Raw genomic sequence first — 26,484 nt, forward strand, 5'->3', positions numbered from 1 at the left:
AAGATTTACAATGCACAACTTCTTGTTGAAAAATTTTTGGATATTTGGGATAACCTGCTCTAATGGAAGATACAGAAGGCAAGACTTTATTGTCTCCAACATATCTGCAAGAAGTTTTGATGTTATACGATCTGTGAACAGCGGATCAACACCCGGTCCAGATGGCTTACAGTCGATTTTTACCGGTCCTGCTGAGAAGAAGTAAGCACTGCCTTAGTATCACTCCTGAACGGAATTCTTGCACGGGAAGGTATTCATAAATCGTTTAATCGGGGCCGCGTAATGTTCTGGCCAAAGCCAGACTCCAACCTTGCAGAACCCTCATCCTGGAGGCCTATAACGCAGCTCAACACAGACTACAAGATATTGACTACCCTTCTGGTAAATCGCATGAAGATATTATTGCCAAAAGTAGTCAGTGTTCATCAAGCATGTTCCGTGTCTGGTCGGAATATATTTTCGTCTCCCAGCTTAACACGTGATATCATACAATACACAACAGCTTCAGTACTATTGGTACGCTTGGACCAAGCTAAAGCGTTCGACCGCTTAGAACACCAGTACTTATTTGAGGTTTTACGATGCTGGTAACTTCCCTGAAGAGTTCGTAGATATTCTGGACGTTGTATTCGGGAACATATATTGTCTGTGCTTGCGATTCACTCGTCGTTAAGGCATTTTAGCGAGATACCGCTCGTAAGAGGTTTTCTTATGCCGCGAACAGGGTGCTTAAATTTAGAAGCGTATGCAGATGACATCACTTTGTTCTTACGGGATGGGGACAATCTCGTAGAGGTATTTCGCGTTTATAACAAATATTCTTCAATGTCAGGGGGCAAAATAAATATGAGGAAATGTGAAGCATTAAATTGAGGTCGATAACTTTATAACCACGCTGCGATAATATTACCAGGACACATTACACAGACCGAGCGTTTGCAAATACTAGGCATGAAATTTTGTACAAGTGGTGTTTCACCTCCCACGTGGCGAGACATTGTCAGCTCCATTAAAGAACAGTCGAAAGCAGTGACTACGCCGCCACTACTGCTGTCAGTAAGGGCTTTCTTTATTAAGAAAGTATTGGGCAGTAAACTTTGGTTTGCTGCAAGGATATAGCTCTCCCGCCGTCACCAACATTATGCGCAGTAAACCGGCTCATTTTCTCGTGGTTCTGCCTAAAGAAGTCGCAATAAGAAGTGCAGCAGTTTTTTGCGTCTGCCGAAATCCAGCGGAGGATGGAGCTTGCCATGCATAGTTACATTTGGTAGGCTGCTATGAACTAAGAGTATATGTGATCTAATTGGTGATAACGAGTACCCAGGCAGGCCGCTGCTCCGTTATCGGCTGGGCCATTACCGTCGAACGCTTATGCCGCAGAGTACAGCTAACTTGCTTACGACAGCGGTAACGCCAGCACCGCGCTATGCGACGGCTGCGCGCTTGCAAAGGCAGATTTTGCAACTAAGAATTACAAAGTGGCGTGCGACACCGGATGTTAGACTTTGTGGAATATTGTGTGAGACGGCCGTACCTCCATGGACATCTACTACGCAAACTAGGACAGCCGTGCTTTCACCTGATTTGCCATCTCAAGTGGAGTATTTTCATTGGCAATATGAGTGGGGCATTCTACCTACAAGAGACAGGCTTGAACGCTGGTATATGGTCATCATCATCATCAGCGTGGTTACGCCCACTGCAGGGCAAAGGCCTCTCCAATACTTCTCCAACTACCCCGGTGATGTACTAATTGTGGCCATGTTGTCCCTGCAAACTTCTCAATCTCATCCGCCCACTTAACTCTCTGCCGCCCCTGTTACGCTTCCCTTCCCTTGGAATCCAGTCCGTAACCCTTAATGACTATCGGTTATCTTCCCTACTCATTACATGTCCTGCGCATGCCCCATTTCTTTTTGTTTATTTCAACTATGATGTCATTTACTCGCGTTTGTTCCGTCACCTAATCTGCTCTTTTCTTATTCCTTAACGTTACACCCATTGTTCTTCTTTGCATAGCTCGTTGCGTCGTCCTCAATTAGGGTAGAACCCTTTTCGTAAGCCTCCAGGTTTCTGCTCCGTACATGAGTACTTGGAAGACACAGCTGCTATACACTTTTCTCCTGTGGAACAGTGGGAACCTGCTGTTCATGATCTGTGAATGATTGGCAAACGCACCCCAGCCCATTCTTATTCTTCTGATAATTTCAGTCTCTTGATCCGGATCCGCGGTCACTACTTTTCCTAAGTAGGTGGATTCCCTTACCACTTCCAGGGCCTTGCTACCTATCGTAAACTGCTGTTCTCTTCCGATACTGTTAAACGTTACGTTAGTTTTCTGCAGATTAATTCTTAGACCCACCCTTCTGCTTTGCCTCTCCAGGCCAGTGAGCATGCATTGCAATTGGTCCTCTGAGTTACTAAGCAAGGCAATATGATCAGCGATTCGCAAGTCACTAAGGTATTCTCCATTACCTCTTATCCCCAATTCTTCCCAATCCACGTCTCTGAATACCTCCTGGAAACACGCTGTGAATAGCATTGGAGAGATGGTATCTCCCTTCCTGACACCGTTCTTTATTGGCATTTGCTGCTTTCCTTATGGAGGACTACGGTGGCTGGGGAGCCGCTATAGATATCTTTCAGTATTTTTACATACCGCTCGTCTACACCCGGATTCCGTAATGCCTTCATGACTGCTGAGGTTTCGACTGAATCAAACGCTTTCTCGTAATCAATGAAAGCTATATATAAGGATTGGTTATATTCCGCACATTTCTCTATCATATGGTAGCGAATGATAAATACATAAATTGCGCAGAAACAGGGAGCAACACACATGTAGTAAAGGAGTGCGTTGTCACACGCACCTTCTGGAATATAGTTGCAAGGATGTTCGGAATATCAATCGTGCGGCCCCCGCAGCGCCGAGATCGGTTCGCGAGTCTCGTCTACTACAGCGCTAGCTACGTTTTGTGGTGCTTCTGCAGCATTGCAAAACTGTCTCGGCAGTGAAATAGAGAAAGGTACGCCAGAATTCGCAAACTACGGGTGACAGTGCGGGGTGATCGTGCAGAACAGTTGTTCAAACTCGGTAAAGCCAAACTTCTTCGATACTGGGCTACGAGGTACCTAACTGTCTCGAGGCAGGGTCTTCCTATAGCCAGAATGATGCTCAAATTCTGTTTGCCTGAGCTGAGACTTTGTATTTGTATGTGCCCCAGGTCTCATCGATGAATTCGAGGCTGACAATATTGCTTTTGCATGGATACTTTATTGATGTTTTGTTGTTGTTGTTGTTGTGTGTGGCAAAACCAGTGTCAAGCAGGCGCCATTTACTATTTCATTTGCTGATCTGTTTTGTTGAAATCAAGTACGGTGTATTACATGGGCTATACCTTATATTGTACTTTAGGTTAATGCCACAGTTGTAAGCATGGCTACGGGTGATTAAATCACCTTGTGCCCGGATGTTTTCGTAGGTTACCCGGATAATGGCTCTAGCTTTTGGCTCAAGGTCACTTGGAGACCACTGACAACGGGAACTAAAATCATGTTATGCTTAGAAAAGTCGCAGTTTCACCTGAAAGGCGAAGCACCGATTGCAATATCAAATTAGTAGATAGATGCACGAAGTAATGATAGCAGCTTTATCGGCCCTGTGAACAAGTAAACATTCGCTCACTAACTAAATTAACGAGCATGGTGTCACGCACGCACAGGTAAACATGAACACATCTCGCTCGATAACCACGGCGACTCGCTGTCACATGTCTTGTTTGGGCAATTGCGGCAGGAGCAGCGAGGGAATTGACCTTCGTGCATCTCTCGCTTCAACGCAAACGAAACGTCGAACGCACAGCGCATACGAAGCTACCGGTACTACACGCACTCTGCGAATATCGCCGATCGCTTGGAAGATGAGGCCAGCGCGGGCGCGCACTTTGGCCACGTCGCAGATCGCTTTCAATATACCACGCCAGCACGGCCACGCCGTAAGCTGCAGCCGCCAGAGAAGAACGCCCCTCTCGCTCGCTTCATGCCTGTGCTTCGCGCGCGACAGAAGAAGGCGCGCTTCCGCCCGCCTTGGAGTGCGCCTTAAGTGTCCATATAATTGTTATCGCAGAAAAATTAATTAGGGGTTGATTGGAAAGGGGAATGATTAGTTTAGCATGGTAATCGATTAGATTCAGTCAGGTACCTATACCTAACTTTTGTGCACACTGTGAAGCATCAGAGGCGATTTCCATGTTACTTAGACTGCATGCTCTTCAAATGAGCTTGTAATACACCGTCTAAAGTACGATGTGGAAGTAATTTCGCATTTTTAGAAAAATGTGTAATCTAAATTCATCGCAATAGCAACGGAGCTGTCGTGAGTCGGAAGTACATCGCAGCTGCGCACGCGTAAGTGGTGAAGTAAATGTTTTTCAGATCATGTGATCGCAGGCGATCCACATCAAAAGAAAAACCGCAGCTTGGAAACAAAGACCGTTGGAGAATGTCTTAATGGTGATCCACAAACTCTCAAGAACGTTTGCACTGTCTAAAGACGTATGGAACCTGCTGTGAAGACAGGAAACGCGCGATTCTAGAAGAAGAACAGCATTTGCAACTAATTTAGGAAACCCATGGCGCAAATGCAATGCTTCGTGTTAGAAGAGGCTGAGGGGGCGAGACTTGTGGGCTGGTGCTCCGGAGAGCAGTTCGGCAATCAAATCCTAATACAGGACGTACGTTCCGAACATAAATCATCACGAGTGTATCTCTTCTCAATCCTGTTCGTCGATTGCTCGGCACACGCAAAACGCGAATAGTGCGGGTGCCTTTTCCTATCACATAATCTATGTGTGGGAGTCAGTTGATTGAATAAACTTTATTGAAGGTCCTGTAGCACGCGCGTCAGGACGTAACGCGCGTCTCCAACGCAGGGACTCACAGGGAGTACCTGGCGGGTGCTGCGCGGGCCTGCTGGACAGCTATGCGTCATAAATCACACCAAGGTATTTAAGACTCTACCTGAGCTATTTCATGAAGATGGTAAGAAAATGAGATGGCCACTCGGTTATGTATCGGAAAAAACGAGAATGGCGCGCTTTCTGTTCTCTACCATATCGCAAGCCATTTCAGTAGTGATACAAGATACTGAGGACTGCATCGATTCCGCAGTGGCCTGCAGTATTTGCATAATCTCACTGCAAATGATTTGCTTCAAACGTTAGACAGGCTGGATAATTATTCATCTATAGTTTTGTCATCGTCCTTTCCACAGCAGAGTCGATCGCTTGAGAGAAATGATTGTCTAGGACTTAAGTCTTGCGCTCTGTAACACCATGGTACCCAAAGGCCCTGACTTTAACTGCTATAACATGTCTTCGGGAGTGGTGGCGGCGGTCGAATAATGCTAGTATTTGCACTTCTTGAGCGTGAGTTTAGCGTTTCAGCAGGGCTTAAACAGGGGTCTAAGCCCCCCCCCCCCCCCCCCCCCCCCGGGAGAACCTTGTTGCACGCGAGCTGAGGCGAGATAAAAGCGCTCTTTAGAATGGAAGCGAAGGAAGTGCATTTCAGTAAGACTTCAACAAAGGTGTAGTCCGGCGAATGCACCCTTTCCTCCGAGTACGAATTCTTGAACGTAACGGACGCTCTGGAAGTGGTTGAGCGTGTGATTAGGTTTATTCTGGACAGCATATGAGTTCGTGAGCCTGATTCGTAGGCAGCAGCGCAACAGGTGCTGACACTATTGCGCAAAAGTAAGTCGAAATACAATTCCTTTGATGGAACGGATGCTGACCAGGTGGATCGCGCCATGACCACTCAACGAGTACTGACAGTGATGTTTACGGCGAAAATTCAAATTCTTCGGAGTTTACTGCAATACGAGAGTGATGAGTTGATGCTAAAGGTTAGCTTGCGTACACCGCTATTGTTTGTCTTCGTAGTCCACGGAATACACAGCGGGACGTATTTGCTTGAGGCGTAGTTTAGAGCCATTGTTCATAGCCTGCGAGAAGGTTCGCACTATCATTACCTCTCGCAGTTCATCGCGTCGTGTCAGAACATTAAACAATATTCAAATATAGGCTTTTGTGCCAAACTCTCAATGTGATTATGAGACACGCTGCAGTGGGGGTCTTCGGATTAAATTTACCATGTGCAGTTATTTAACGTGCATCTAACCTAAGTACACGACTCTCGTCGCATTTCGCCCCTGTTGAAACGACGCTACCGTGATCGCTACCGTGATCACAAAGCTACCGCGGCGGGTACAGAAATGTTCATGTGATGGGCGGCCTGTTCGAAAGTGTCGTCTGGACGCTGCGGTGATTTAATACGGCTTTGCGTGTGCACGCCCTGCGGCGGTTGTTCGCTTGACCAATTTGCACGGACTTTGTCAGAAATAGCAGAAACGTACCGTACCGTGCGTTACACATAAATTTATGCAGTTCGTTCACAGCTGGCTGCCATGTCTAGTAGCCATCGTTTCCTCGCTTTCATAAGTAGCCTTTTCCTTCTCCCGCGCTATCCTCATGTATGCAAACTGCCACGAACCAGGAGTGGCAAGGCTGTTATAGCGTCTCTTGTACCCGCCTCCTCCCTTTACCTCAAGTGGGATTGTGCAGCATTTTGACGTTACACACCATAGAGAAACACATGGCAGGGTGCTCTGCTGTGTGTCCCGTCAAACTGTCGTGCAGTCCCACTTTTTGTATACTGTACCAACACACCCAGTCTTCAATCCTCACTACTATTTGATGTACTTCCTCTCTTGACTGTTGCAGTCCAGAGGGGAAGCGTTGCACCCACCCCAGTGCTTTTTCGGGGGAGCTCAGGGATTATTACAGCACTCGAGAGGATGTCGTAGCGACGCCTACGGAGCTGGCGGCATCGTGGCGGCTTGGTTGAAAGGGCCAAACGAGTTTCTCACATCACCTATCCTCTCTACCGCGCTCAACAACAACAACAACAACAACAACGACGACGACGACGACGACGACGACGACAACAACAACAACAAGAACAAGAACAACAACAACAACAAAAACAACAACCTAGCAGTAGCAGCAGTAGAAGGAGGAAAAAGGCAAAGACAGCTAGCTTAAAAAAAAAAACGGTTGGCAGGGCACTACCACTGACGCCTTAAACACCGAATTCATGGCCAATTACGCTATGGGGGCAAGTAATTACCCCCAAAGCGTAATTGGCCATGAAATCGGTGATTAAGGCGTAAGTGCAACAATCACTCAGAATGACAACAACAACAAGCTGCTCGACAGAAACGCATGCCCCGTGTGCCTTCCTATTGAGCTGCCGTGGCACTACTCTTCTATGGAGTCCACATAAGTTGCGAGGGCACGATGAGTTGCAGGGGAATAGGAAAACTATACATTGTGATCTATAGCTGCCTTCAGATTAGGTCCTGTTGAAGAAATTATTCGGCAAGTACTACTTGCACGGTGTGCATCGCACCCATTCAAACGTGTTGCTCGTTTTAAGGAAATATGTTTTAAGACCTTTTCTATGATCCTTAAAGCCAACCACCGCCATGCATTCCGAGGGTTACCGGCAGCGTTAGGTATCTTTAGCATAAAATCTCCTAGGTAATATCATAACTTACGGCGTCTCAAGATAAAGGCACGGATTTGGTGCTTGATCGCCGTCGCATCTGCACAGAGTAAGAAGAGGCAGCAATAACACATCGACTGTCCATATTCTCCAACAGCCCATGTCCTGTGTGCGTCACGCCAAAACTTGCATCTAAGGTCTACGATGAGGCTTGTTTATATTGCCATTTCCCCTAAAGGTTATTAGAAGCTGTATGTCTGCCAATTCCACATGTAGAGACGGGGCTCGCGCTTGTAAAAAAAAGTCCTGACGTCTTTTGTGAAAGTGAATGACTCAGCGAAGAGTGCAGTGCCTCGTCTTGCATTAGTGAATGAACGAATAAACCACTTATTTCAAAACAGGATGGTTCATAGGTATCAGCGGGGAAAGGTCGAAAAAAATAAGCGGTCAAATCATTCTTGCCACGCCGGTCCCTCTCTCGCAAGAAATATAATACTGGCAAAAAATGTTTGTTCTCCGTTCGTTAAAGCCAAACTTTCTTTGCCTTTTGTCTCTGCATTGCGGGTGCTGGCCGCAACGTTCTTGCCGATTGTACAAATTGGACCAGTGTGTATGTGCAAATGCATGTGTGCCCGAATAGATAGCTTAGGCCACTGCGCATGTGTAAATGGGCGTGTGGCAATGGGCCGGTGAACATCGTTGACCAATACTCAAGAATGAGTGTGGGCCTCTGGGTAGGTGCTGGAATAAATAGGCAGAACAAGAAGACATGAAGAAGTAGGCAACAGAAAATTGAAGTCCGCTGTAGAGGAAAAAAGAATGAGTCGTCAGCAGCCGAATTAGAGAAAGAAGTCAAAGTGCACAAAATGGGACCAGAATGTGCATAGAGCGAAAAGCGCTGTACTGCAGATAAGGGAAGTCGGCAACAGAAAAGAAATAATAAATACGGCTACACAGAAGTGATAAGTGACTACGATGGGGAGCGGAGCGGGCTTTGAGCGAGGAGCGCTGAGATATAGATAAATAAGAAAATAGGAAGCGTTAAGATATTTCTACTGTATAGAGTACAGCAATTAAACCTGGTAACCTTGATTGAAATTTTGAATTATACCGCACCGTCGAATATTTGCGCTACATGAGGAGATGTAGAATTATTGGGCTACTTCCCCCTCTCATGCTGATGAAATAGTCCCGAAAAAAGACATACTTAGATGAATCCCCAACGAGTAGTGGCCTTAGTCTCTCAGTATTTCATAATTTATCTCTTTGGGGCGGGCTCCTTTGGTAGCGCCCGAAAGAAGTACGTCAAACTGTCCCCGAGTACATGATTGCTGCAGGGAGACTGACATGCCGATCCCCTTTTTCTTCGTTGTAACACTTGATTTGTATTTGTTTTATTCTCTTGCGGTTTCATCAAAAGACTCGCATGATCATGTTTAAGTTTTGTATGACATATTTATTTAACTAAAGGTAATAAGAACTCTTAATTTAATTAGTGTATCTATTTCAAACGTTGGCCATTTCCCCCCTGGTGTGAAGGAGGCCTAAATTGGGGGCAAACACCGCCACCAACACCAACTACAATAACAACAACAATTTTGCGTAAGCATCAAAGAAGGCTTTCCTAGAAATGAAACGTCACATGTACGTGGGATCCGCAGGCCTTTTATTTTGCAGCAAAGGCTGTGCCGCTTCGACTACTTGAAAGCGCAATAAAAATAATTTGTTACGTTCAGCTATAAAACGAGCGTTTGAACGAGTGCGCCAAGTGGCCTGGTACATCGGGCTCAAATTAGGATTCCACTTGACATTATGAAAACTGATAACGGCGATCACATGATATTAGAAACCACTGACGCATGCATCAGTCTCCCAGGTGCAGCGGTCGCAGGCCGCACTGCGTCCGTGTTGAAGGCTGAGTACCGCGTGCCTACGTCTCTTGTGACGTCGCAATAAGACTATCGCTCCTTCGTCTGGAAGTGTTCCGAAGATGAGGCCATGACAGCTGCAGTTGTTCAAAGCAGTAACGGCTGTTCGAATGGAGTTGTGGAGTTTTACGTGCCGCATTCACGATTTAATTACGAGGCACGCCGCAGTGGGGGACCGCGGAAATAATCTTGACCACCTCAGGTTCGTTAACGTGCACTTAGTGCACACTACATGGCATTTTTGTTTTTACATTTTGCTCCATCGAGATGATGCCGCCGTTGCCGGGATTTGATCTCGCGCTCTCGGATTAGCAGCGCAATGCCAAATCGACTACACGATCACAGCTGCTTGGCTGTACGAAGTTACAAATGGAGTTAGCTTGTGGCAGCTTTCTTGAAACTTCACGCGGTTGAATGTAAGCTCGCATGAAGCTTGAAAAATACTACTTCGCTGATGGGCTCCAGAATTAACCTCAAGTCGATTGCGTTTTACGTATTTATTCAGCTGAGTCGAGTCCACAGAGATGTGCCTTTCGTCGCGCTGTGACAAGGCGGCACGGACGGATGGATGGATGTTATGAGCGTCCCCTTTCGAACGGGGTGGTGGGTTGCACCACCAAACTCTTGCTATTATACTGCCTAATATCCTACCTAGGTTAAACAATAAAAAAATAAAAAAAAACACTATGAACTACCACACCCAAATTTTCTGATCCCCTAGTACCAACTGTGCTTTTGTACGTCTCCGTCTTTTGTCGTTTCCCTACTATTCTTCCACCAATCCTCGAATCGCCTCTTACTAATGCCCATTGCGGACATGTTTACCATTACTCCCGCTGGACCCAAGGGCCTCAAGGAGGCCAGTGGTGCCTAAATCGACCACTGGGTAGACGTCTTCACATTCTAATAAAACATGCTCCATTGTTTCGCTAGCTTTACCGCAGCAAGCTCATACTTCTTCTTCTTTCTTATATCTCGCTTTATAGGTGCGTGTTCTAAGGCATCCCGATCTCGCTTCGAAAAGTAACGAGCTTCCCTTTGAGTTATCATAAATTGTTTCTTTCCTGATTTCTTTTTTTTTCCTCTTAAGTAGTTACTCATGGCAGGTTTCTTTTCCATCACAAATCCAGCAGACAGCTCACTCTAGATTTCAACTTGGCAAAGGGTCTCGTTCGTCTCGTTTTGTAAAAATTATGGGGTTTTACGTGCCAAAACCACTTTCTGATTATGAGGCACGCCGTAGTGGAGGACACCGGAAATTTTGACTACCTGGGGTTCTTTGACGTGCACCTAAATCTATGTACAGGGGTGTTTTCGCATTTCGCCCCCATCGAAATGCGGCCGCCGTGGCCGGGAATTTTAAAGTAGATTCTGGACCACATTGGGCACTACGCCTATAGTCTACGGCAAATGTAGAGCAACCGCCTTTCACTGCTCATATATTATCAAACGAAGACGAAGGAGTGTTACACTTGTGGCGAAGCTCACCTAGAAACTTCGCTATACCTAGGGTTCATACGGATCTTAAGTCAAACGTTGTAGTGCTTACGGAAGCGAACATTGCCGAAAACGACAAAAGTTGCTGCATTACAAAAATAACAAAGTTGCCTGTTACCTTAAGGACTCCATCTCCTCGTATCTTACAATTATAGGGAAACTCCAGGAGAATCTCGACGTTGGCGTCGTCGTGAGGTTCCGCATAAAGTTCAAGTGCGACAAGATTCTATCGCGATGAAAAGCGTGTGAATTGGGAGTCGAGAAGGTTGGTGGTTTGATGCGAAACGTTGTGCCGCTCACCCAATGTGCAAATGAGTCAGGGGGAAGGTGAGCGCTGGATAACGTGATCAAGGGCACGCTAAAAGGGGCGGAGGGGAAGAGGGGTGGGTGCTCCGCATCTAGCTGGGCCGTCGAGGCTCATAGCGCGGCTGAGTGCGGCTCCTCGAGCGCTGCCTATGACGTAGTCTACGGGTGGGTGCAAAGCTTAGGCGAGCCGAGACGGCTGGTGCCTTCGTGTGCGCTGTGGGCTCGCGTGCCTAGTCTTGTAGGTTGTGTAATCACGATTCGGAGACCTGTTGAAGCGAGATTCAACACAAGCATTATTGCATTCGATGCCATGGTATTTCAGGATCTACACTATCATTAATGACTGGAAGAAAGGAAACAGATGTATCGGAAAAAAAAAGAGAAAATAAATCGGTGGCAGAACAAGCTTTACACATCCTGCATGAAGCTTTCTGACGGCTTGACTTCGTTTCTTCGACGTGCAAATTGTAACTTGTGAAAGCTAAATGTCTTCGAATCGAATAGCGCTGAAAGCGAGTCGAGGTGAACACCGTACACTTTCGTAATTATTTTTGGTTAGTTAAGGGTCTTTGTTGTTGTTGCGCGCTCAAGCGCGCACACAAAAGCACGCACACGCGTGTGTATGTCGACTGCTACGTCTGTTCAAGTGCGCATATCTTCTTGCTCTCCATTAGTGACACAGCCTTATCTATTAGTAAATTTTCATGTTTTGATTCACCCTGTCTGGATCAAGGTGGCAACATTTAGGTGTCAGTTCAAGGCCCAATCGCACCGACGTTTTGGGTTTTAATCCACTGTGCCAAAGACAAATGCTGTCACAATTTAGTTTCAACTTCATGTGGGATCCTGCAGCACGGTTGTTGTGTAGCGTTGGACACGGGAAACATGCAAATATGCCTACAGCACGCAGTTGATGGCCGAATCAAATAGACAATATTCTATTCCATGTTCAAAAGCTTTTCGCACACTTTGTTATGCAGCAGGAAAGAAGGAGTAGCAGCAGATTTCAAACAGATAAGAACATAACGAGAATATTTATTCGAAATAATATATATATATATATATATATATATATATATATATATATATGCCAGATGTGGAATAGCAGACGCTGCAGTGAACTCCGGAGGCGTTACACGTCTACGACTGTGTAAAGCACTGTCCTGAATTCACCCAGTCGAAGAATACATGCAAAGCACTGCACACACGTTTGACTACTTAAAATTCAAGGTGCATGTGTGTCTTCGACCAAACTGCAACTGGTTTAGGGCGTTCTACCTGTACTAGGAACGCAAGCACCGAGCCTCACTCGAGAACAACACCTTAATGTTTCATTGCAAGTAAATATATTTTTCTGAGACTCCATTTGTTGTGTCCCTTGTGCTCGGAAGCAATCACAGTGCTTTTATTTATTTATTCTATGCAGTAATATTTTGACCGTGAAAAGTATGTCCGATTTCTTATTCAAGAACGTCCAACATTCGCACAAATCTATCTGATTCTATTCTGGAGTGCCGCCAGATGCCTTCCTTGCTTGCACCCGTCAACAGACGTCGAAGAAAGGCATTTGGTCGCACCTCTTACAGCGGCAATCGTCCTGTGGTTTCAATTTTGAAGCTCTCCGCATAGCGGTGGCTTTCTTACAGTGACAATCTCTGCTTTTTTGCGACTCGGTGTAGTGTTTAGGCCAGGAATCCCCGACGCGCAAAGCTGAAGACGTCCGTGAGTAGTAGCGAAAGACAAATGGCTTAACTGACATCATTTACAATGGCTCCAGACACCGAAGCCCACTCTATGTAGGAGGCCTTTAAATATCAGAGCTGATTACACGTTTCAGTAAACATGAGGACACCTCAGGACACAAATGCCAGCAGGCGTCAGGACACACTCGCTGCACCAACAGCGTCCGCTTTTAAAACAGTCGTTCCCCTAGGTGACCACACTAGGGAATCTGATGACTGCGTCCTGTCTCGACCAATCATAATCGTCGAGTCGTTCACAAAATCCCACCCATTACGACGCACCGCTCCTATGGACTGCGCGTTCAGTGTTGCCCGATCGTCCCCGCATACGAGGTAACCACGTGGTAATCTGGGAACCTGGCGTCGACGCCGTTCCCCCGGAAGACGTTGGCCCCTAGCGTCAATTAGCAGGTATTGCGTGACGGTCAGGTTGCAGCGACCTGGGAAGCCTGGCCTTCACGGTAGTTCGCGCGTCAACAGAATTCGGTGACCGTTGTCACCTTGATGGGAGCTTCCTTGTTGACCCATGAACAGCCGGCGCCAGGGCTTCGTCGATGTGAGGATAGGGTGCTGATGAAAGCGGCTGCCTCGTGGGAAGGACCCACTGGACACCCTTTGCCACTTTGAGACGTAACAGTTTACATTAACTATTATCAAGCCGGCTTTCTCGTTCAGCGGTTTCATTTGCAATTACTTCTCGGCCCGGCAATGACACTCCCTCTGTTGTCGCTACTTCGAGTACTTGAAGTGCCTTGAAAATAGTGCTTGACATCAGGTACACCTGGAAGGACCTCCGAATGCTTCACAAATGTATTCGCTCGCTGCCACTCTTTTATGTTATCAAATAACTCTGGTATAACGGCGTATGTGGGGCTGTCGCATGTACTTGTCAGCATAATCTATTTCTGTTGCGTCACTCGATCACTATTGCTCTGACGCTGTCTGGGAGCCACACAAGGGGATGTTCAGGAATACATTAAACAAAACATGCGTTCGCTGGCGACGCTTGAGTAATTTCGACGATATGCCGATATATTGTGAACACTGTCGTAGGCAGAAATTTCGTTCAGGGGGGGGGGGGGGGCTCACGTTGCAGCTCGGCCTCCTCTTAAGAGGAAACATTAGGTCGGATGCTCCTATCTAAATACATGTAAACATGGAATTTGTTTTTGTCGACCACTGCACCAAATTTGATTAGGTTTGTTGCATTTAAAAGAAAAACTTTAATTCTAGTGAATCTTAGTTTCGAATTTTCGATTTAGGTCGCCAATATTTTATTGAAGAATGGCAAAAATAGAAAATTTCAGCAAAAGAAAAAACAATGAAGTTTACAACCCTGTAAATCAGCAATGAAAATTGATATCACAATTCTATGAATGGCACGTAACAGTACATCTACAGCGGACAAAATTGATATGTTACACATGACTCTAAAAAAATTAAGTATTATGGAAATACGGCTTTTAAAAATTAAATAATGGGATTTTACGTGTCAAAACCATTTTCTAATCATGAGGCACGCCACGCCGTAGTTGAGGACTCCGGAAATTTCGACCACCTGGGGTTCCGTAACATGCACCTCAATCTAAGTACACGGGTGTTTTCGCATTTCGTTCCCATCGAAATGCGGCCGCCGGGATTCGATCCCGCGACCTCGTGCTCAGAAGCCGAACACCAAAGCCACTGAGTAACCACGGCGGTTAAATACGGCTTTTGCAGAATCCTTGTACATAACATAACCAATTCACGTAATATACAAATAGACATATTGAATTTGTCCGCTTTCAATGGTGTAATGGAAGCTGTTTACAGAAGCGCGATATCTGTTTTTGATGCAGAGCTATTAATTTGTAAACTTCGTGGTTCTATTTTTTTCGAAGTTTCGAATTTTTCAAAATATTTTAAACAAAGTTCAGACCCTAAATCGAAATTCCGCTTCCAGCAGACACTGGAATTTAACTTACTCTCTCAAATGCGACAAATTTAATTAAAAGCGATTCAGGACTTATCTCAGAAAAGCGTTTCTGCGTTTTACATGTATCTGAATAGGCCACGTTGGAGTTCAGCCCGAGCTAAAGCTTCCCCTTAAACAATTTGCCTAGGAATCAAATACATGAATACTAACTGCATTTTCAGTGTGAAAGATGCTGCAAACGAATTCTTGAACGCTACCCACTGTCAATACAAGTAAAATATGTATTTTTCCACAAAATGTTATACTCCTATGTGCCAGAAATTGTGCCCAACATAACTGATGTCAATGCTTCCATATTTTTTGTCTATTTATAAGTAAAGAAAATATCACACGAACTTTAGAACTACATCAGTGCGAAACCAGCAAAGCATTGCATGCCGCTGAGATGAAAAGCATAAAGGCCATGAAATGAACAAATTGAGGTCGAATATGTTAATGAAACTTTGTCATCCAAGATCCTTGTTTACATTCTTGCACATATGCAAACGGCAGCCAAAAATCTCAATGACTCTGTCATTTGTCAAATGTATTACGCAGGAGCAGCTGCCATCGGTCGTGTATCGTGAGTAATTGCACCGAAATTGTAGTCGCAACAGAGAGCACGTATAAAAAGCAGGTGTTCTGCAGAATATACGAGAGCGAGTCAAATGAAAGTGAGTCAATGCGATTATGTGACAAATGGGGTACTTTATTTAAAAGTAAGCTTCATTTTCATTTAGAAATTTGTCCCATTGAACAACGAGTCGCGTAATTCCCGTATCATAGAGCTCCTTGGGTTGTTGCTTCAAAACGTCTGCAACTGACTTTCACGTCATCGTCCGAGACGAATCTGGTTCCCTTGAGCTGTTTTTTCGGTTGCCCCAAAATGTGAAAGTCGCAAGGCGACAGGTCTGAGCTGTATGATGGATGTTGCAGCGTTTCCCTCTTGAACTTTGCCAGTTTTGTATTAACCACATCGGCGAAGTGGGGATGGGCATTGTAGTGAAACAAGATGACCTCATTCATCAATTTTTTTCACGCAGTTTGTTCTTGATTGCCACATGCAGCCGATCCGGCGTTTAGCAATATCGGAAACAAGTGATAGTCTCTCAAGATTTAGCAAATTCTACCAGTAATGGCCCCTGACGATCAAAAAATAGGTCAACAAAACCTGTCCGGCGGAAATGACCGCCTTTGCTTTCTTTGGGGGTGGTGAATTCGAATGTTTCCATTATAAGCTTTGCCGTCGTGTTTCATGCTCGTAGTAATGGCATGATGGTTTGTCTCCGATCACAATTGCAGACAAGAAATCATCACCCTTATTGTGATACCGGATTAGATGAGTAACGGCAGCACCGAACATCTTCGTATTCTGGCGGTAGTTCAAAATCTTGGGCATCCATTGCGCACACAAGAGCTGATAACCGAGGTGTTCATGAATTATGACGTCAATGGTGACGGCGAACCGAACCGTGACTGATGTTCACACGCTCTGCCAGTTCATCGATACTTGTCCTCCGTTCTTGTGTCATGAGCTCATTAACCTTTGCGATCTTGTTAGGGGTGATTGCACGATGGCTTTGGCCCGGTCTGGGATCGTCTTTGCAACTTTCACGCCCTTCTTTGAACCGTTTGTTCTAACGCTTCACAGTAACCAATGAAATGCAATGTTCAATGCACACGGGAGCCATACAGTGACTGATTTCTTTTTGTCAAAAACCTCAGCGCACCATGTTGTTCCACTTCTGGAGCGTCCATTAAATCACGCAACCATGTTCAACCCAGTGTATGAGAACATTAAAGAGTATTTATCCTCACACCTGCGCGCCACTTTTGTAAATGAGAGATGCCTAGCTGTGTGCTACGCGCAGACCTTGCAGATAATGAACAGAACAATAATTGCGCGGCGTGGGTAGGCTCACTTTCATTTGACTCGCCCTCGTACATTAGAAATGCGAAGATGCAATGGAATATACAAATGCGAATATACAGCTTGATAAAGGGCAAAAAAGTGCCACTGGAAACAAAGTTCACTGAACGTATACACAAAACCTCGCAACAAGATATCTGAACATACGTATAAGTATCCAATAAATCTACGTATATAAGAAAAAGTCACGACGCTACATAATGGGTCAAACAAGGGAAATAAACATGTTGCGCAATCACAGATTCACAGACTCCTAGATCCCGCCCACATTCCATCCACTCCACCCGACATGGTGCGCGACGGAAGGCGGCGCGCTTGTTCCTCACTTTTCTCCCTTGCACACACAAGACTGAGCCACCATCGTCGGCTCACCCATTCCCCCCCCCACCCCCCACACGCTTTCACTTGCACATACATCATGCGGCGTGCGGTCACGATGTTATCGCCCTTGGACTTTACGCGGAACATGAGGGCGACGGCGACGGTAGGAATGCGCCTAGAGTGTCCATATAGTTGCTATCGCAATAATATAATAAGAGTATCAGCAGCTCAGCCGTCCCATGGCCCATTACATTCCGCAGCCCCATAAGCTCCGTAAGCCCCCCATAAGCCTCATAAGCCCCCCCTGGCTACGCCCCCGATTGTGAAGAATGTAGCTTGTAAGCAGAACAAATTTTTTGATGACGTTTAAAAAGAGAAGGCTGGAGACGAGCATTATCAGGCGCTTTGGGTATTCATCGCGATATTCTTCACCTGTGATGCTAGACCTCAGAACATTCACAGTAGCACCTCCTGAATGATGAGAATGCCGGTGTGTAGTCTAAAATGTTCTTTAATTAGGAGAATAATAATGACCAAGGAGGTAACTGTTTTTTAAGCTTTTTACTGCCATTTTACTGACCGGTTTTTAAGCAAATCAAACGTTTCTTCTGATGTCTTCATTGTTAGATATAGGTTTTCCTTCTATTTTGTGACGTTTCTTTTATGCGCGCTGTATTTTTCATCTTTCTAAATACGCCTTTGTCTGGACTAGAGAGTTTGTTCACAAGTAACCTAATTTTCTGCGTGTATTGACTTGTATTAACAAGTCGCCGGAATAGCTTAGCGCCTACGGTTTTGCGCGTCTAATCTCAATGTCTTGGGTTCGATCCCGGCCACGGCGGCCGCGTTTTGATGGGGGGCGAAATGCGAAAACACTCGTGTACCTAGATTTGGGTACACGGTGAAGAACCTTAGTCGGTCAGGATTATTCCGGAGTCTCTCACTACGGCGTGCCTCACAATCAGATTGTTTCTTTAGCAGTTATAGTGCTAATATTTGTTACTCGTACTGACATTCTCTGCCTACATTTATTAGACCCTAGTTTTGCTTCACTTGAAGAAGGTAAGCGTTGATATTCAAGTTCTGCTTGAAGCTTTTATTTTCTGTGCGTAATACGGGGTGTTATTATTTTTTTTCTCGCAGTGCGTTCTTCGCGCTACGACATTTATTTGAGGACGAAATATCGCGCGCGTCAGAGCTGACTTTGACTCGCAGAAGAATGTAAGCTCCTAGCAAGACTGATGTTTATCACGCTATTCCGGACTCTGATTTGAATTCAGGCTAGTTCCGGAGGACAGTCGTTGGGAGGTTGCTATAGCTCGCGTTGATAGAAACATAGAGTATGATATTATTATTACTAGACAGTACTCTGACGCTAGTGGCTACTGAAGTTGCGAGCGGGGCGGTTAAGTGAGCATGGGAATGATGGGTAGCACAGGGATTTTTCTTCTTTCGTCATCAAACTGCTTCGCGACTTTGTAAATTCATTATTTTCAATGAAGTACTGTGTACTCAATATTGAAGTAAACATTTTTGAAGTTTTCTACAGGCAAGGTTGGGACACAGGACCTCGAGCACAGAAACCCGATAGTGAAAGCATTGCGCCGTAGGTGCATGCACTGATAAGCGGCATAGAGGCCGTTATGAATTTCTCGCAACCAAGCCAGCGAGTTGAGACGCTTGGCGCATTTTCATTTGGCGACTTCGATTACCTTAACCGCTGCAATTGGCAGCCATTGCGGTTTTTCGCACAGTCTTTTTCACTTAGAAAAGTACAGCTTCCTCTGAAATTTAGGGCAATTATAGCAGATAAAGCAAAATAAACAATGCCACAAGGACGTATGAATCCACAAGTATGAAGATCAGACAAATCCATGTACTACCGATCACTTCCACTTTAGCTGAGGGGTTTGAGGGCCAGAGTTGCCTCTTGTAGTTATTGTGATAGCAATTATATGGACACCCGAGGCGCGTTATTGCCGTCGCCGTTATTCCGTATACAGTCCAAGAGCTATAGCACCATCGCCGCGTGGCGTATGCTGTATGTACGAATGAAAGCGTGCGAGGGGAGCCGGGTATCGCGGCTAAATCTCGCGTGCGCAAGCAGGAATGCTGGGAGGAAGCGCGCCGTGTTCTGTCGCGCGCAGACCATCGAGGGGAGGGGAGAGAGGGGGGGCGGCGTTGTACTCGTGGAGAAGCTGTGTAATGCGCGGGTGCGCGCGGTCGCGCGGGCCGTATCTTGAAAGCGACGATCTGCGTCGGGGGCGGAGTCTAGGTACGCCGACGGAACATGCCTTTGTGCGGGCTGTGTTCTTGCCACTCAGTTTGCCTTGTAGCGATAGAGAGCACGAAGGTAACTTCGCTCGATGCTGCTGCCGCGCTTCCTCACGACAGCGTTTTGACAGCGCGTCCTCGGTCATCGAGTGCGATGTGTTCATGTTTGCCTGTGCGCGCTGACACCATGCTTGTTAATTTAGTTAACAGAATGTTTAGAAGTTTATACGGGCGATAAAACTACTATCCTTACTTCGTATGGCTGTCTAATAATTTCCTATCGCAATCAATGCCTCGCCTTTGAAGCGAAAATGCGAGTTTACGTAAGGAACTCTATTAATGGAACGTGATAAAATTTTGCTTCAGCGAGCCGCTGCCTGTAGCTTGTTGCTTAAAGGTATGCAGAAAGTGACTGGAGTTGTCTAAGTGTGCATAAGCGTACCCAAAATTTCAAGTTGGCCCACCCCCAAATTTAAGTTGGGCCACCGATAAATTTCAAGTTGGCCCACCACCAAATCTTCAAGTTGGCCCAACAGCAAATTTCAAGTCGGCTCACCCCCAAATTAAGGTTGGCCGATTCCCAAATTTCAAGTTGACCCATTCCCAAATTTCAGTTCGCGTGCCCTAAACTTCAAGTTGTCCCATACCCATATTTTAGTTGGGCCATCCTTAACCTTCAAGTAGGCCCACCCCCAAATTTCAAGCTTGCGCACCTCTAATTTTAAGGTGGCCATTCCCCCGAATTTCATTTGGCCCACCCCTACAATAGGCTGGTACTCCTACTATGGAACCCAATGTATCCCTATGAATATACATAAATTTGATCACGGGCGCGTTCAGTTTCGCCGCGCGCGATTTCCCTAGGCCGTGCGGACGTCGCCAGCCGCAGGGCGCGGCCACATTTTTGGTAGCGTCAAAATGACGACACGGTCGTGTCAGTCATTTTGAAGCTGAGCACGTACTCTGTTAGGAGCAGAACGCGAGGAGAGGTGGGCACTTCGAGCGGTCATGCGCTCGTTACGAAACCGGCTTCGCATGGCACGTCTGGTAGATTGGATTGGATTTAAACGGCGGCTGCAGCTACAAAATGGCACGTTTATATATAATCCATAGTCTAATTCGAGAAAATAGCGCTTGGATTGGGAGCTTTGGTTGTTGCGTTGACGTTATTCGAAGAGGAAGCAGAGCGGTTGGAGGTGCAAAATACGTGTGTTCTTTTTACTCGCTGTGCGCGTTAGCACCTACCGACTACGCAGAGTAACTAATAGTCATAAATTGCAGCAGTCATACGTATTACTATTTGAGAACGTGTTTAAGCTTGGGAAGAAAAATAAATTTTTTTATTGTTGAGACTTTATTGATTACAGGGCGAAAACATTTCCTTTTGTAGTATATTGTCGGCTAGCAGACGACAAACGAGGCACGTAAACTTTCAGGGTGTTCACCGCTTGTCGATTTGCTGCTCTCTCTTTCCCGTTGTTACAAATTTTGCCGACTGCCCAATTTATGAATGAATGCTGTTTCGTACAAACATCTCTGATCGTGCCCAATATGGATATTGTCTCTGATACAAGCTTTTTAATGCGACAGCATTATATGCCCTATTATGCGAAAATCCGTCGTAGTCAGCGGCGTCACCGAATGATGGTACCAAAAATAGCCGACAGCGCAAACAATTAGACGCGCCAAAAATGCTCAGATTGTTGTCAAATCTCACAATGAGGTTTTCTGTTAACAAAGTAAATGAATGACTCTTCTAGCGTATTGTGCACGCCGAGCTCGAGGAGCTTCTCTGTGGAAATGCTGATCGAAAGACTGAGGGCCCGTTTCACTAGCTTTCGAATGAGGGCGTTGACTTTATTGCTCTCAACGCGTAGCCACTTGTGCGTGGTCGCGACGTAGGTGAAATGGCAGGGCACAAGCGCGTGTACGAGACGCAGCAGGTTGTCTTCTTTGAGGCCGTGGTGACAGTTAGCCACTCTGCGTACGAATCGTATGACGTTCTCCGTCTTAGTCGTGAGCTTCTGCACCATTTGGGCGTCGGTTCCGCGGGACTCCATGATCATGTCCCAGGACCCTGATCGAGTCTACCTTGGACACAGTACGGCCTTTCCTGGTGCTGTTGCGTTCGGCCGGGGGTTTCCACTCTCTGGACTTGGCACCCCGGCGTTTGGGCAAGTACAGCAACAGTTTCGGCTTGGCGGTGGAGCAATTGAGACTAGCATGTTCGAGGTAGGACCTCGCGGTTTCGACGGGCTCCTGCAGGGCTGTTTCCATGAAGCCATCCGACCCTGCGAAGCACCAGAAGGTTATGTCGTCCGCGTAAATGGTGTGATTTAACCCCTCGATGTCCGATAGTCCTTCGGAGAGCCCTATCATCACGAGATTGAAAAGCGTCGGCGAGAGGACTGATCCCTGGGCGCTGCACAGCTCTCCGAGCTCGACTGCTTTCGACAAAAGATCTGCGCATGGACGGCCTTGCACCGGGTCGGGTGAGAAAGGGGCGGACAAAGTCACAGAACCTACGCCCGAGCCCAAGGTGTGTGAATGCCTTCAGGATTGACGAGTGCGCGATGTTATCTAATGCCGTTTCCAAATTGAGGCCGAGTATGGCACAGGTGTCCCGAGCGTTTCCTCCGTCAAGAAACTAATGGTTTAGGACTAACATGGCGTTTTGTGCAGATAACCCTGGTCGGAAGCCGGTCATGTAGTCCGAGAGGCATTCGTGGTGCTCGAGGTATAGACCGATCCTGTTGAGGACGACGTGTTGGGCCACTTAACCCACGCTCGACGTGAGCGAGATGGGGCGGAGGTTATCTAGGCTAGGTGCCTTGCCCGGTTTGGGAAAGAAAATCACGCAGGCGAGTTTCCAGACGTCGGGTAGCTCGCCTTTCTTCCACACTTCGTTGATGGTATCGGTGAGTTAAGTGATGGAGGGTTCATCCAGGTTGTGCAGAAGTTTGTTGGTGATGTCATGGGGACGGGAGCCGAAGCGGACACTGAGTTCGTGCAGAGCCCGGCCTACTTCTTTGACGGAAAAGTTGAGGTGGGTGATGTGGGGACCGGTGTATTCGGGATGAGGAGTCAAATAACCCGTGGGAAGTGGGAGATATTTTCGTTTGAGGGTCTTGGTGAAGTCTTCCGGTGGTGCGGTCCGTTTGGGTTGATGGAGTATCTTCGTGAGCGAATGGCGCTTGTTTGAACGTGTGTTGGTGTCGTCGAACAGGTGCTTAAGGAGGTTGCACGTTTTGCCGTTACGGACCTGCCCGTCAATCGAGTTACAGATCTCGCCCATTGCTGTTTGGAAAGGGTGGGGCAGTGATCCGCTAGGTTCTTGTATAACTGAGATATGCGTTTGCGGAGCCTGCTGTTGAGGCGCTGGCCTTTCTAGCGGGCAGGAGGAACTGTTTGGCCTCGAGCAGGTGGGCGAGGCGACTGTCCCACTTCTCGGTGGGCAGGTCCGTACTGATGGTTGTGGTGGCCTTAGCGACGTCGGCTCTGAGCTGAGCCGTCCACGTCTCGAGGTTGTGGGCGGCGTCGGGAGGGAGTCGTTCTGCGTGAGTGATACGGAAGCGGTCTCGATCGACCCGCGTTTACCACTTGGTTTGCCTGCCGATGGTTGGGAAGTGTACGGCCAGTAGGATGTGGTTGCTACTGAGATCTACCGCAAGGTTGGACCAGCGGGCGTCAGCGATGTTCTTGAAAAAGCAGAGATCCAGGGCGGTCTCTCTTTGCATGGACGTGCCCGTGCGGGTGAGAAAAGCCTTGTACGTAATGAGGGTAAGGTCCTTGTCGTTCGCGTTCTGCCAGAGCTCAATACCTTTGGGGGTATCGTACACATAGCCCGAGGTGCGATGATCGGTGTTAAAGTCGCCTGCGATCACTAGTAGGTTGGAGCCGGCAAGGCAGATGGCTTTCTGGAACAGGCGTTTCAACCGTTCTCTGTGGTTGCAGGGGTTACTGTACACGTTGAGGATGTATATGCTTCGTCGAGACACGTTGACAGGGCGAATTTCTACGATGACATATTCGATTTCAGGCCTGTCTAGGTCGTGCGCTAGACAGGACACCTTGTTAGAGACCAGCGTGGTGGTACCGCGTCCTCCCCAGGGTCCGAATAACCAGTGGTATCCAGAGAACATTGCAGTGGGCATTATGGTCTCTTGTAACAGGATGACATGGGAGTTTGGCTTCGTGGCTGCGGAGATATTGTTGCAAGGAAGCTTTCTTGAAGGCGAAGTTCCTGCAGTTCCACTGCGAGATGTGAAACGCGTCATTTGGCCTGGCCATCTTCAATCATGTGGGGGCCGGCCCGGGTACCCAGTGGGTGGAAGAGGGCCGCGTGAGGGGGTCGACATGGCGTGGGCGTGCGTTGCGAGGTTGGCTTACCTTTGTCGATGGTGGGAGTGACGTCCTGTTCGAGATAGTGTTCTACTCGGCCCAGCCGAGAACCGTGGGCCGCGAAGTTGGACTGCACGAGGGCCATGTTTTCGCCGAGGAAGCGGATGCTCTCCTTAATCGCCGAGAGCGTGCTCTTAATATCCTCTAATTCGTGCTTTAGATCACGCTGGTCACGGGCGACCACGCGTTTCAGTGCGCTCTTGCCATCGTGGTTACCGGTACTTATGGGTTGCGGCATCGACGGGGCGACTGTATTGGCAGCATTGGTGGCGGCTGGTGTAGCAGCGCGCGCGCTCCTGTCACTTTTCAGTATAGCGATAGAGCCCATGAGTTTGTGTATCTGTTCTTTCATCATCGCGTTTTCGCGTTTTTAGGAATGCTATCTCAGATATGGTATGTATGTCGTGATCTGGGAGTGAACCCGACCCTACCTGTGATGTAGCGTTTCCTCTTCCCCAGACGGTGCCCGCCCAGGTGAGGGTGGCTCGCTTATTCTTATTGGAGTTGCCTGCAGATGGTGGGCCCAGAGGGCTCAGCGATCGTTGGGAGCCGGAGTGGGACCCGGGGTGGGAGCCCGAACGGAACCTGGGACGGCCCCGCGATGTAGGTCCGGTGGGCGCCCTGCGTGGCGCACTGTGGGAACGGGGCCCAGGACCGCTCCAGGATCTCGATGCGAGCTTAAAGCGGCTGCCGGAAAGGCCCCTGGACCAGGACCGGGATAGTCTGCCAACGGATCGGCTAGCTCCCGGAAGTTGCGTGAATTCATGCTCGTCGGCCCCGGCACAGGACTTGATCATCGTCGCCTCGCGTCGAACATGCTCGCTCCCATCGTCGTAGTCGCACTACATAGGGAATGTGGTAGCGCTCTTCACATGCCTTGTCGACAGTGAGGTGGGCTGCGCCACATAGCTTACGCTCTGGTGTACACTGATGCTCTCTATCGGGGTACCCCAGCCTCGGCAGGTAGCGTCCCCAGGGTTGGGGCAAACGTCCGCGTGGTGACCGAGCTGACAGCAGGCGTAGGAGATATTTATCTGCCGTCGATACAGCGTGCATTGCACCCGCACCGACCCATATGGGACGAAATTGGGCACGTGATGTCCGTGGAAGGCCACGACTACTGCGGTGGTACTGCCGATGCGCTTGCCGGCCCGGGCTAGTGGATTTCTGTTGTTGACGATCCTTGCGTCAATGTCCACCAAAACTTCTTGCACGGGGATCCCAGGGATGACGCTTTCACACGTACATTGCGGTGCCGCTTCCTAGGCACTAACTTTGAAGATCTTCTCACCGATGCAGATTTGTTTTACACGTACAGAGTGCAGGGTCTCATTACAGGGTGCTCGCCATTAAGATGTTCTGTTTGTTGTTAGGGAAAAACGTGCCCGAGTGTTGTTCTGCCGGGCTGATACCGGCCGAGGTGGCAATGGCGTCGGTGACGACCGTTGTGCCAACCTTGGCTATATGAAGTCCTTCTCTGGGTCTGATAATAATGCGGATATCGTCTTTTGGCAGTTCCGTCATTCTGCTCACTCGGATGATATTGTTTTCAACATTTTCTCTGTCGTGAGGATTATACTCTCTGCGTTTCAGTGCACCATATGTCGGAGTGGGGTTAGCGCGTACATATTGAGAAACTGCTCGGCCAGACGCGGTGGTTTGCCGGCCTTAATTAATCTGTTATGATTTCTTCCGAGGCAATGTCCTCCCCGGACACTTGACATTTCATTGTTTAGCGAGAAAATGCAGCCAAAGTGGCGGCGACGGCGTGGAAGAGAGCACTGTGCCAGCTGCGGGGCCGCGCTAGCGAGTGCGTGCCACGTTGGAGTGTGCACTCGCTAGGGCTGACCAGTCGAGTGATGATGGTACAGAGTCCTTGTGTCTTTACGATGTCATTGCGCCCAAATAGAACGTTGAAACCTTGGGAAAATGTCGCAAGAACGCTGAGTAACGCCGGCGATGAAGTGATTGAGCGAGTGTGAATGGCACTCACGCATCGGTGCTAGTGTTGTTTAGGTTAACATTAGGCGAACGCGACGCACGAACACAACTCGGAGGAAACTGTTTTCCATTAATTAGCTTGTTAAATATCATGCCGTCTTCTTGTGATACGTCATTATCGAAGTCATTACTTTCGCGTTCTTCTTCTGGGGTTCCTGGAATTTTGCCAAAGTCGCGCTCACGGGGCGGGTTTATGAAGTCTACGATTATGTGCTTTGGTGTGCGGTGATCAGTTAATTCTAATTATTTCTAGTTATTCTAGACACTTTAGTAACTTAATTTGTAACTAAACTTATGCTCTATACCATCTCTATAATGAAACCCACGAATTTTGTACTGTATTATTTTCCTATTCTTTAAATTTATCTGTTTTACGAGGGGAACCAAGAGTTCTGCACAAGAAACAAGAGGGTCACTCGATGCTTGTGCCCCTAAAAACACAGAGAAAAAAAACGTTCGTTTGTTCAGGCTATTTGCTTACATCGGCAATCACCGTCGATGGCATCTGCACAATTTTTATCCTCCAGCGTAGAAACATTACGGTCTTTAGCCACGGAGGACACAACT

General features: G+C 47.4%; 1 protein-coding gene across 2 annotated transcripts in view; it reads right to left on the bottom strand.

Moving 5' to 3' along the window:
- Positions 1–7,772, bottom strand: part of LOC142558078 (venom serine carboxypeptidase-like) — a 31,380-nt gene extending 23,608 nt beyond the window's left edge. For both annotated transcript variants that reach the window (XR_012822949.1, XM_075670238.1), the window contains exon 1: positions 7,616–7,772. Coding sequence is in view for 1 of the 2 variants with exons in the window: in XM_075670238.1 (XP_075526353.1) it covers positions 7,616–7,725 (110 nt within the window). In the remaining variant the exon portion in view is untranslated. The remainder of the gene's footprint in view (positions 1–7,615) is intronic.
- Positions 7,773–26,484: the final 18,712 nt, after the last annotated feature.

Source organism: Dermacentor variabilis, chromosome 9 (genome assembly GCF_050947875.1).
Source record: "Dermacentor variabilis isolate Ectoservices chromosome 9, ASM5094787v1, whole genome shotgun sequence".
In the NCBI taxonomy this organism is placed as follows: Eukaryota; Metazoa; Arthropoda; class Arachnida; order Ixodida; family Ixodidae; genus Dermacentor; species Dermacentor variabilis.